Source organism: Oncorhynchus gorbuscha, linkage group LG14 (assembly GCF_021184085.1).
Source record: "Oncorhynchus gorbuscha isolate QuinsamMale2020 ecotype Even-year linkage group LG14, OgorEven_v1.0, whole genome shotgun sequence".
Classification (NCBI taxonomy): domain Eukaryota; kingdom Metazoa; phylum Chordata; class Actinopteri; order Salmoniformes; family Salmonidae; genus Oncorhynchus; species Oncorhynchus gorbuscha.
The window spans coordinates 12,147,437-12,160,151 of NC_060186.1; the positions used below are offsets into that span (position 1 = coordinate 12,147,437).

Below are 12,715 nucleotides of genomic sequence, written 5' to 3' on the forward strand. Positions count from 1 at the left end.
CAGCAAAAGCACCACAAACGATTATGTTAGGTCACCACCAAGTCACAGAAAAATTCTGCCATTTTTCCAGCCAAAGAGAGGAGTCACAAAAAGCACAAATAGAGATCAAATTAATCACTAACCGTTTGATGATCATTTAGCAGACGCTCTTATCCAGAGCGACTTACACAATACATGTTTTGTTTGATAAAGTGCGTATTTGTATAAAAAAATCTCATTATACATTGGCACGTTACGTTCACTCGTTCCAAAAACATCCGGTGATATTGCAGAGAGCCACATCATTTGACAGAAATACTCATTATAACTGTCGATGAAAATACAATTGTTAGACATCGAAATATAGATATACTTCTCCTTAATGCCACCGCGTTGTCAGATTTCTAAAATACTTTACGGAAAAAGCAAACCATGCAATAATCTGAGTATAGCTTTCAGACAACAAAGCAGCCAAAAAGTTATCTGCCATATTGGGTGGTCAACATTATTCATAAATAGCATTATAAATATTCCCTTACCTTTGATCTTCATGAGCATGCACTCCCAGGAATCCCAGTTCCATGTTTGATTTAGTTCGATAATGTCCATTTATTTCCAAAGAGCTACTTTTGTTAGCATGTTTGGTAAACAAATCCAAAGTCATGAAGCGCGTTCCCTAGTTGCAGATGAAATGTCAAAAAGTTACGTTCCTGTCTGTGGAAACATGTCAAACAATGTATGGAATCAATCTTTAGGATGTTTTTAACATAAAACGTTAATATGTTCCAACCGGTGAATTCCATTGTCTTCAGAAGTGCGATGGAACAGAGCTCCCTCTCATGTGAACGTACATGGTCAGCTCATGGCAGACCTGACTCATTCCTCTCTCATTCAGTCCCACTTCACAGTAGAATCCTCAAAGTTTCTAAAGACTGTTGACATCTAGTGGAAGCCTTAGGAAGTGCAACAACCAATATGCCACTGTGTATTCAATAGGGACTGGGTTATAAATTGACCAACTTCAGATTTCCCACTTCCTGTTTGGATTTCTTCTCAGGTTTTTGCCTGCCATATGAGTTCTGTTATACACAGACATCATTCAAACAGTTTTATAATCTTTTTTCTATCCAATACTACTAATAATATGCATATATTAGTATATTATATTAGCATAATATATGCATATATACTAATATGCATATATTAGCAACTGGGACTGAGGAGCAGGCCGTTTACTCTGGGCACCTTTCATCCAAGCTACTCAATACTGCCCCTGCAGCCATAAGATTTATTAAAACCGCAACGACAGACTGTAGCTCTTAGGGGGACAAAGTTCTCTAACAATCTGGAATCATTTCATGTTATCTCACCTATTTGCAAGCCTACATCAATCATGATCATGTGTCTGTGTGGCATTTGACTGGAAAGGGGAGAAAATAGTGAAGAATGTCACAGTTCTGTTTTTAGTTTGGTTTATTGAGATTCCTTCACATTCATAGACCAAGTAGGACCAGGTCATTAATCAGTTCATTGTGACCATAAGACAATGCTTTCTGCAAGCATAAACTATCTGTATTACAGTGCCAGACTTTGATTCTCCATACAGTGCAACAGTAACATTGACCAGACAAGCAGTGGATTTAGCATAATGCACAATAAAGTACTTCAACTGTGGTGCTTAGGCCCACATGGAACATTGTGGCACATCCTACAGTCAGAAGTGTCTTACTTAGACTACCAGTACAGAGTACTGGCAGTACAGGGTACTGGCAGTACAGGGTACTGGCAGTACAGGGTACTGGCAGTACAGGGTACTGGCAGTACAGGGTACTGGCAGTACAGGGTACTGGCAGTACAGGGTACTGGCAGTACAGGGTACTGGCAGTACAGGGTACTGGCAGTACAGGGTACTGGCAGTACAGGGTACTGGCAGTACAGGGTACTGGCAGTACAGGGTACTGGCAGTACAGGGTACTGGCAGTACAGGGTACTGGCAGTACAGGGTACTGGCAGTACAGGGTACTGGCAGTACAGGGTACTGGCAGTACAGGGTACTGGCAGTACAGGGTACTGGCAGTACAGGGTACTGGCAGTACAGGGTACTGGCAGTACAGGGTACTGGCAGTACAGGGTACTGGCAGTACAGGGTACTGGCAGTACAGGGTACTGGCAGTACATCCAACAAGCCTCGTAACCACGCCAGCCCAGGACTTCCACATCCGGCTTCTTCAACTGTGAGATCGTCTGAGACCAGCCACCCGGACAGCTGATGAAACGATGAGTATTTCTGTCTGTAATAAAGCCTTTTTGTGAGGAAAAACTCATTCTGATTGGCTGGGCCTGGCTCCGCCCCTGCCCTCATGTGAAATCCATAGATTAGAGCCTAATTTATTTAAATTGCCTGATTTCCTTATGAACTGTAACTCATTAAAATTGTTAATTGTTACATTTTGCATTCATATTTTTGTTCAGTATAAAACAAAGTTACTGCAAATACTTGTTTTCCCCCCGCACATCATTGCACGTGAGATAGAACAGCAGAATGTGTACTGCAATTGTTTTTTTTATCACGCTGCCCACCTCTGTAACACAGGAACTGTGGTGCCGTTTCCCCTAATGCGGATTCCATCTTTAAAGGCTGTATCTAGACCAGGGGTGTCACTCATTCCATGGATGGCCGAGTGTCTGCAAGTTTCTCTTTTTTCCTTTCAGTAGAGCCTTAAACAACCAGGTGAGGGGAGTTTGTTACTCGCTGGTGACCTTAATTCCTCTATTGAGTACAAGGGAGGAGCGAAAACCCACAGACACTCATTCATCCATGGAATGAGTTTGACACCTGTGGTATACACTGAGTATACAAAACATTAAGGACACCTGCTCTTTCCATGACATAGACTGACAAGGTGAATCCTGGTGAAAGCTATGATCCCTAATTGATGTCACTTGTTAAATCCCCTTCAATCAATGTAGATGAAGGGGAGGAGACCAGTAAAATAAGTATTTTTAAGCCTTGAGATGGATTATGTATGTGTGCCATTCAGAGGGCGAATGGGCAAGACAAAATATTTAAGTGCCTTTGAATGGGGTATGGTCATAGGTGCCAGGCACACCAGTTTGTGTCAAGAACTGCAATGTTTCTGGGTTTTTCACACTACAGTTTCCTGTGTAACAAGAAGGGTCCACCCAAAGGACATCCAGCTAACTTGACACAACTGTGCGAAGCGTTGGCATCCCTGTGGATGTTTTCAACACCTTGAGTCCATGCCCCGGCGAATTAAGTCTGTTCTGAGGTCAAAAGGGGAGGGGTTGCAACTCAATATTATGGTGTTCCTAATGTTTGGTATACTCGGTGTATATGAGTGATTAAAATAGTGATTTAAGTACAGACAACCATCAACACATTTCCAACTGTAGGGATTATTGTTGGCATGATTTTGAACACAACGCTGCCATTCATATAGTGTTTTTACAAATAAAATAAGTCAAAAAAAATACAATAAAAGGAAACAAGCATAAATAAAGACAATTCTGTATTCGTTCAACTCAATAGTGGTTAGAATTACTGATAGACAGTATAATGCAGAAATGGGAATAGTCTTGAGACCGACTGAACATAAATGTAATCGATTAGATTGTTCTGGGTGCCGAGATTAGAATGTGAAAGACCCATTCCCTGTCCGGTGGCCCTGGAAACATACTTCTCAGTTATTTACAGTCACATGAATAGCTGGCTGTGGGACAAAATAGCTGCTTAGTTAGACCCCTATACTGTACATCCTATACATGTTACAAATTACAGTTCATAGGTGGGTAGTGTAGTTGAATTGACGTTATACCCTTTAGAAAAGTGTTATAATACCAGAGATGTCTTTAATGAGTGAGAGTGTGTTTAATGCCCGATTCTTCCCCTCCTGTTTGTGGTTTTGGAGAAGCTGTCCTTGAACATTATTCTAGCAGTTTATGATATGAAAATTCAAACATGTAACTTTCACATTGGCATTACAGTACAAGGAATACACATGCAACAGATACATGCATATACTGTAAAACACTAGACTGTTAGTAAGGAATTAAACAATGAAATGAATGACTTCAGCAAGGTGCTATTTCCATTCTACTTTAACTCTCACCACTGTTGCACTTCATTTTCCCAAAAGAGCAGTGAGATCTTCCGATTTGATGTCTTGAGAAGGCTGTCCGGTTAGTGCTAAGGTTAAAACTCTCAATTAAATCATTAAGACTTCAAGTTTAAAGAGACTTGAAATGTTTACTCTGGTCACCCTGATTTTGTGTCAGGGCTGGGGCAGATCTGCTTGGCAACCCCTCCACCGCCCCTTCTACGCCACCAATGCAGGTGTCTGTAGATGGAGTCAAAGACGGACACTGTGTACCGTGCAAACAGTGTGGTCCACTTTAGCATCTGCACGAACCAGTTCACAGCGCGACTCACAAAGGTCACAAACACTGTGGTGTAGTGTGCAAGTAGAAGAAGGCTTCGTCCAAGTTGTCTTCCATTGTTGATAATCAGATTGACTCGTGGGTCATGACCCGGCCCCATCCTATTGAATTCAGTTGTGTGGTTACAAATGAAAATGGTTAAGGTTTATCATGGTATAAAAACACCAAAACATTATCTTCTTTTAAAAAAAAGAGCGTTTTGGCGCATGTTGCACATTTTTCCTTAAAAGACAGTCTCTTGAAAAATGGTAAACGGTCAAAATTTACAGACATCCCCTTACTGTTGTGCAATCCTCCACTGGCCAATCGATGCTCTGCAAGTTTTGTTTCCGGGATGTTTGGTGATGTGGCTATGCACAGAAATACAGCAGAGGATATTCTTCAAATAAAAAGCAGAAACCGGTATCTGAGAAGCACTCATACAGGTTAGTCCCTCGTTCTTTCAACTACCAGCACACCATTCCCAGAGTTGCAGTTTAGAACAGCTGCCACACGCTCCAAAAAAACAAGGCACAGCGATATATTTAGCCAATTACTGTTATCCTTGTTAGCCAGCTAGCTAGCTGCTTGTCTACGTGCACTGAAAAGCTAACTCGTTCGCTGTTTTTATACAAGCGCAACCAATACAGCATCATAATTCCGATTTATGTACATACATCAAATACTCTTACTATGGTTGGAGACAGCACTGTCAAACTGTTCAGAAAGTAAGCCATCCATTTCTCCCTATAATCTTTGCTGTTCAGGAGTAGTGGGCAAAACAAAATGACGCAGCCGCAGTCGAATGGCCCTATTGTTCGGCAGTGTTCGGCTCTTCCGGTGACACTCGAACCTCGAGGCCCTCTGCACGAACTATCTGGGTCACAAAACAATAACAATAATGCCCGTTAATGTATGTTGCCACAGGTATATTATTGGCACAAAGGATGATTGAATGCAGTGGCGGTCGGTGCCGTTTAAGATGAGGGAGGATGATACATTTTTTTAATGAGCGTGGCCTTATTTTTATTACAGCATATTGGATGACTGTCATTCACATTCCGTTCAACCAGCTCAAATGACATTTTATTTGTCACATACACATGGTTAGCAGATGTTAATGCGAGTGTAGCGTAATGCTTGTGCTTTTAGTTCCGACCATGCAGTAATATCTAATAAGCAATCTAACCTAACAATTTCACAACAACTACGTTATACACACAAGTGTAAAGGCATGAATAAGAATATGTACATATACATTTATGAATGAGTGATGGCCGAACGGCATAGGCAAGATGCAGTAGATGGTATAGAGTACAGTATATACATATGAGATGAGTAATGTAGGGTATGTAAACATATAAAGTGGCTAGTGATACATTAATTACATACATTTTTCCATTATTAAAGTGGCTGGAGTTGAGTCAGTATGTTGGCAGCAGCCACTCAATGTGATGGCTGTTTAACAGTCTGATGGCCTTGAGATAGAAGCTGTTTTTCAGTCTCTCGGTCCCCGCTTTGATGCACCTGTACTGACCTCGCCTTCTGGATGAATAGCGGGGTGAACAGGCAGTGGCTCGGGTGGTTGTTGTCCTTGATGATCTTTTTGGCCTTCCTGTGACATCGGGTGGTGCAGGTGTCCTGGAGGGCAGGTAGTTTTCCCCCGGTGATGCGTTGTGCAGACCTCACTACCCTCTGGAGCCTTACGGTTATGGGCGGAGCAGTTGCCGTACCAGGCGGTGATACAGCCCGACAGGATGCTCTCGATTGTGCATCTGTAAAAGTTTGTGAGTGCTTTTGGTGACAAGCCGAATTTCTTCAGGCTCCTGTTGAAGAGGCGCTTCTGCGCCACTCTGTTTGTGCGGTTGGACCAATTCAGTTTGTCCGTGATGTGTACTCCGGGGAACTTAAAACTTACTACACTCTCCACTACTGTCCCGTCGATGTGGATAGGGGGGTGCTCTCTCTGCTGTTTCCTGAAGTCCACGATCATCTCCTTTGTTTTGTTGACATCGAGTGTGAGGTTATTGTCAACAAAACAAAGGAGGCTGAAAAAATTAGCTTGTCACCAAAAACACTCTCAAACTTTTACAGATGCACAATCTAGAGCATCCTGTCGGGCTATATCACCGCAATGCAACATCTATAGGTTTAGGCTACTACATGATACTCTAATTTTCCCGATACCCATTGTGAGGTTGCTACAACCTAGCCTATGAATGAAAGTTTACAAGGTAGAGAATCAAGGTGACAGACAGTGACACATTCAATACCGCCTTCCATACTTTTGCCTGCCTCTAGCTAATCTAGGTAGTAATCATTAGTCCAACAGTTAAAAATGTGAATTTTATTGGACAAATTCAGGTATTCCTATCCAAGTTTTGCTCCATTTAAGAACCGGTGGGCCCGGTGGCAATTAATAATTATATATATATATAAAAAAATATTTTAAAAAGCTTACCTTGACTTGGAAGAAATCCAGTGTTGGTTAGCCATAGCCAGCTAGCTAACATAGCATCCCTCTTTGTTTGAGCTAGGTGTTTGAGTACATTAAACAAGCTAGCTGCATGCGCTAGCTAAGTAAATGAAAGTGACAAAATAAAATACAACAAAATATCTCTCTCGCTTTTCCTTAATTTTTTTATAAATTATTTTGTTCAACTATTGTCTTTCTCTTTGAGTCAACAACTCACCACCTTTTATGCAGTGCTAGCTAGTGGTAGCTTATGCTTTTAGTACTAGATTCATTCTCTGATCCTTTGATTTGCATGGACAACATGTCAGTAAATGCTGTGATAGGTTTCTAGGATGTCCTCTGGAAGTTGTCATTATTACTGTGTAAGTCTATGGAAGGGGGTGAGAACCATGAGCCTCCTAGGTTTTGTATTGAAGTCAATGTACCCAGAGGAGGACAGAAGCTAACTGTCCTCCAGCTACACCATGGGGCTAGCATACAGAGTGCTGCTGAGGCTAGTGTCGACCTTCATTGCAAATGGTGTGTTTTCATCAATTATTTGGTGACGTGAATATATTTAGTATAGTTTGATCGAAAAGGGATAACTTTTTTTATATTTCACTACTTTTTATGAAATTCACTGAGGATGGTCCTCCGAGGGGCCTCCACTGATTGACTGTCCAGGAACCCTCATTCAATGATTTCACTGGTCTCAATTGTTCTCTTCCACTGCACTTATTGCCATTGATTATTTGAGTCAATCTATGTTTTTGTCTTAAAATACATTCTATACACAGAAATGTGAATCATAACATAAAAGAGGCGCTAACATTGTAAATGCATCATAATGCAAACTCCATGGAGATTTTTTTGATCCGGTTTCTGTATAATCACTTTGTGACAACTGCTGATGTCTTTATAAATAATGATTGATTGAGATAGAACCCTCAATGTCAAAACTCTGTCTTGTACCACCAGTTTCGGCTACATGCTCAGCCGGCTGTCCCAGGGCTTTACCAACGTCCTGCAGGAGCTGTCTGGGGACGAGCCCCCCGATGGAGCCCCTCAGGTAAGAGAGACTCCCTCAACCCCTCACAAGCTTACATAACATGGCGCATGTTTTCTGTCCTGGGCCCATATTTATCAATTGTGTGAGTTGTAGTGCTTAACTAGGATCAGCTCCTCTCTGTCCATAATAATCGATCCATTGTGATCTAAAAGGCAAAACTGATCAGCACTCTACCACATGGTCCCCCAAACTCGGTTCTGGGGTCCCCCTGGTTGCACGTTTTGGTTTTTGCTCTAGCACTACACAGCTGATTCAAATAACCAATCACCATCATCACCAGTTTACAATTGGCTCATTCAACCCCTCCTTTCCCCTGTAACTATTCCCCAGGTCGTTGTTGTAAATGAGAACATGTTCTCAGTCAACTTACCTGGTAAAATAACGGATACATTTATTAAAAAATGTAATCATCAAGCTTTGATTATTTGAATCAGCTGTGTTGTGCTAGGGTAAAAACCTAAATGTGCACCCAGGGGGAGAGGGACCCCAGGACCCAGTTTGATAAACCCTGCTCTAACGGATCACCGTTGCAGGCCTTAATGTTCTCCAAGTCCCCATATTTGTATCCACTCTTCTTCTCTGTGGCCCTTTTGCAGGATATGTTGGTCCCCCAACTCCCCCCTGGAGATGCCCCCGGAGCCCCTGAGGAGTCTGGGCCTGGGGTGGAGGAGGAGCCCCTGGAAAGGCTAGCCCATCTAGAGCAGCTGACAGTGCATCTCAAGGAGGTGGTCAGAGATAAGGACAGCCAGCTGGCCACCTTTGAAAAGCAGCTTAAGGTGAGGCCTGGGTACAGGTGGGTGTGTGTGTGTGTGTGTGTGTGTGTGTGTGTGTGTGTGTGTGTGTGTGTGTGTGTGTGTGTGTGTGTGTGTGTGTGTGTGTGTGCGCCTATGTATATTGCTATGACTTTGTATGCGTGTGTGTGAGACATGAATGCAGTGGTTTTATATGGATGTGCCCTCAATGTATAGCTTAGATTTTCTTTCTGTCCTGTGTGGGTTGGGATCATGAAATATTCATATTTGATGCACTTCTTGTCAAATAAAGATTGTCGTCAGAAATCTACTGAGAATATGCTGTTGTTGCTGGACCACAAGTTTCGATGCTGTCTTTGTTGGTGTGTTTACAGAGCGAAAGGGAGACAGCGGAGGCACGCTTCACTAAACTGAAGCTGCAGGCCAAAACCAAGATGGCTGCTCTGAACAAACAAATTGCTGACCTCAAAGGGCAGGAGGGAGCAGCAGTAAGTCCTTTAGCCGAGTTCAAATAACTCCGTGTTCAATAAGCATAGTTCTGATGTGTATTTTAGCTGTAATGTATAGAGTTAAAATGTTGTAGATTCTTTACAGCCAGTTTGGTCTACACTAGACTATTTTGAACATTTTGAAATCCTTGTCTATTTCCTGAAGAGCTCTCCAGACAGCTCCTTCACCAGCTCAGCTCCTGCTGTGGAGGAGGAACTCCAGGAGCTGAGGAAGCAGCTCAGTGAGGTCTCGACCTCGGCGAAGAACCTCGAGGAGCGTCTCCAGATGTCTGAACAGGCCCTGTGTGAAAAGGAAGCCGTACACACGGAGCAGGTGCCAGTTTCGTTGTCACTCAAACCATTTTCAATGAATAGGTTCCAGATTGTTTAAAAGGGGCCCGTCAGCTCACTGCAGAGATGTGTCATGCGTTTAGGTTCGTGTGCTTCAGGCAGTTGTCTGTGAAAAGGACGTGCGTTTCCAGGAGCAGATCCAGAAGCATGAGGACGAGCTGCTGAGGGTCACAGTGCAGAGCCAGAACGACGCTGAGCTGCAGCAGGTACAAACTTCATTCTCTGACTCATTCTACACTCCCTCACACAGGCCAGGTCCTATACACTGTTTTTAGCCTGTACCCAAGCCTTTAGTGTGTGTGTTGCTAGGCTCTGCGTGCAGCGCAGCGGCGTTGTGAGGAGCAGGAGGAAGCCATGCGGTCACGCTGCCAGGTGCTGGAGATGCTGCAGGTGGAGCTGAACAATGCCGACCAGCAGAAACAGGTACAGACACGCCCTACTGTCCTGGTCAGTGTAGAGCCATAGTGGGAATGGTGTTTTCTCAATGAAGGCCCCACAATAGAATAACAATGCAACCTGACTGACCCTTTGTGCAAAATGAGCCCATCTGAAGAGACTGACACAGAGTACTGTATTACATTATTCACCAAGGTACTAGTGTGACAGCAGAGTGACACTGACTGAGTAAGTACATTTGTTGATTGACAAATTGCATGTTACATAAGGGCTGAGGAGTAGACGCATTTCTCATCTAAATGCAAAATCACTGCTTTACTGGCACAGCCGAGCAGTTCTCATTGTAGACTCTACCGTCCCCGCCTTCATCTGTCTTTATTCTCTCGCTCTCTCCTTCTCTCTCTTTCTCTCTCTGTCTCTCTCTCTTTCTGCCTCTCTTTCCCTCTCTGCCTCTCTCTCTCGCTGCCCCTCTCACTCTGCCTCCTCTCTCTCTCTCTCTCTCTCTCTGCCTCCTTCTCTCTGCAGATCCTCACGGCTCAGTTCCGCCAGATGGAGCAGGAGCTGGCTGAGGCTGGCAGGCAGAGGGAGGAGGAGAGACAGCAGTGGGCTGGGTGGTCCAGCCAGGCCGAGGCAGAGCTGGTGGCCCTCCGAGCCAACCTGGAGGCCTCCGAGCGGGACAGAGCAGCCCAGCTAGCCAGTCTGGAGGCCTCAGAGCGGGACAGAGCAGCCCAGCTAGCCAGTCTGGAGGCTTCAGAGAGAGACCGATCAACCCAGATGGAGGACCTGACAGTGAAACTGGAGTTGGCCACTAGAGAGCGGGAGGAAGTGACCAACAGAGAAGTAGCCAGGTTGGAAAAGGAGCTTGCTGCCTTAAGAGAGGAGTATGGAGAGGGGCAAAGGGCAGGAGAGGCCCTGGCTGAGTTGTTGACAGGCCTGCGCTCTCTGGCTGGAGAGGGGGCCGAGGAGGACATCCCTGTTCCCACCGACCCGGCCCTGTGCCTGGGTACACTGGAGGCCCAGCTGGAGAGGCTGAGGGTGGAGCAGAGGGAGAGCGAGGAACACTGCGCCCAGGTCACCCACACCATGGAGACATTGCAAGGTAAGGGAACCAAATACACTATCAAGCATTCATGATACCCTAACAAGCGGCTTGCTTGAAGCATATTTAATAATTTTGTTTTTCTTTCAGAACAACTGGATAAGCGCACCGCAGAAGGCGAAGAGGCAGTTGCTAGGATACAACAGCTGGAGCAGCAAATTGGAATGGTGAGCAGTCAGACGCACTAATTTAATTTAGGAGATTGTTACGACTACTAAATGAATGAAGGTAACACATGTTGCAAGCTTGTTTTGAATCCTGTAATAACAAGAAAATAAACATGAAAATGTACTTTGGGAGAAATAGCTTATAGTGTTTATTATCTGTGAACCCCAAATTACCAGACTCTTCAGTCTGTTGTACCCATTGCTAGATTCTCAAATGTTCTTTGTCTATTTTGTCTAACAGAAATCTCATAATTAAATTTTCTCAAACATACAAGTATTAGGCACCATTTTAAAGAGAAAATTCCCGTTAATCCAACAACACTACTCAGCAAACTGGATGCAGTTTATCACAGTGACATCCATTTTGTCACTAAAGCACCTTATACCACCCACCACTGGGACCTGTATGCTATAGTCGGCTGGCCCTCGCTACATATTCGTCGCCAGACCCACTGGCTCCAGGTCATCTACAAGTCTATGCTAGGTAAAGCTCCGCCTTATCTCAGTTCACTGGTCACGATGGCAACTCCCATCCGTAGCACGCGCTCCAGCAGGTGTATCTCACTGATCATCCCTAAAGCCAACACCTCATTTGGCCGCCTTTCGTTCCAGTTCTCTGCTGCCTGTGACTGGAACGAATTGCAAAAATCGCTGAAGTTGGAGACTTGTATCTCCCTCACCAACTTCAAACATCTGCTATCTGAGCAGCTAACCGATCGCTGCAGCTGTACATAGTCTATCGGTAAATAGCCCACCCATTTTTAACTACCCCATCCTCATACTGTTTTTATTTATTTACTTTTCTGCTCTTTTGCACACCAATATCTCTACCTGTACATGACCATCTGATCATTTATCACTCCAGTGTTAATCTGCAAAATTGTAATTATTGGCCTACCTCCTCATGCCTTTTGCACACAATGTATATAGACTCCCCTTTTTTTCTACTGTGTTATTGACTTTTTAATTGTTTACTCCATGTATAACTCTGTGTTGTCTGGTCACACTGCTATGCTTTATCTTGGCCAGGTCGCAGTTGCAAATGAGAACTTGTTCTCAACTAGCCTACCTGGTTAAATAAAAAATTAAAAAAAACAGTGTCCGATTTCAAAAAAGCTTTTCAGCGAAAGCAGAACATATCATTTTGTTAGGTCAGCAACTAGTCACAGAAAGCATACAGCGATTTTCCAAGCAAAGAGAGGAGTCACAAAAAGCAGAAATATCGATCAAATTAATCAGTAACCTTTGATATTCTTCATCAGATGACACTCCCAGGACAACAACATGTTACACAATACATGTATGTTTTGTTCAATCAAGTTTATATTTATATCCAAAAACCTCAGTTTACATTTGGCTTTGCCTCCAAAACATCCCGTGAATTTGCACAGAGCCACATCAAATCACAGAAATACTCATAATAAACATTAATAAAAGACACAAGTGTTACTCACAGATTTAAAGATATACTTCTCCTTAAAACAACCGCTGTGTCAGATTTTTAAACAACTTTACGGAAAAA

General features: G+C 43.5%; 1 protein-coding gene across 2 annotated transcripts in view; it reads left to right on the plus strand.

The window, feature by feature from the left end:
• The first annotated feature begins 4,765 nt into the window (after nt 1–4,765).
• The window catches only part of LOC123994448 (golgin subfamily B member 1-like), a 29,386-nt gene continuing 21,436 nt past the window's right edge, over nt 4,766–12,715 (plus strand). For both annotated transcript variants that reach the window (XM_046297046.1, XM_046297047.1), the window contains exons 1-9: nt 4,766–4,862; nt 7,850–7,940; nt 8,537–8,716; nt 9,067–9,180; nt 9,347–9,514; nt 9,615–9,737; nt 9,841–9,954; nt 10,453–11,026; nt 11,117–11,193. In XM_046297046.1, coding sequence (XP_046153002.1) covers nt 7,860–7,940; nt 8,537–8,716; nt 9,067–9,180; nt 9,347–9,514; nt 9,615–9,737; nt 9,841–9,954; nt 10,453–11,026; nt 11,117–11,193 — 1,431 coding nt within the window. In that variant the 5' untranslated portion in view covers nt 4,766–4,862; nt 7,850–7,859. The remainder of the gene's footprint in view (nt 4,863–7,849; nt 7,941–8,536; nt 8,717–9,066; nt 9,181–9,346; nt 9,515–9,614; nt 9,738–9,840; nt 9,955–10,452; nt 11,027–11,116; nt 11,194–12,715) is intronic.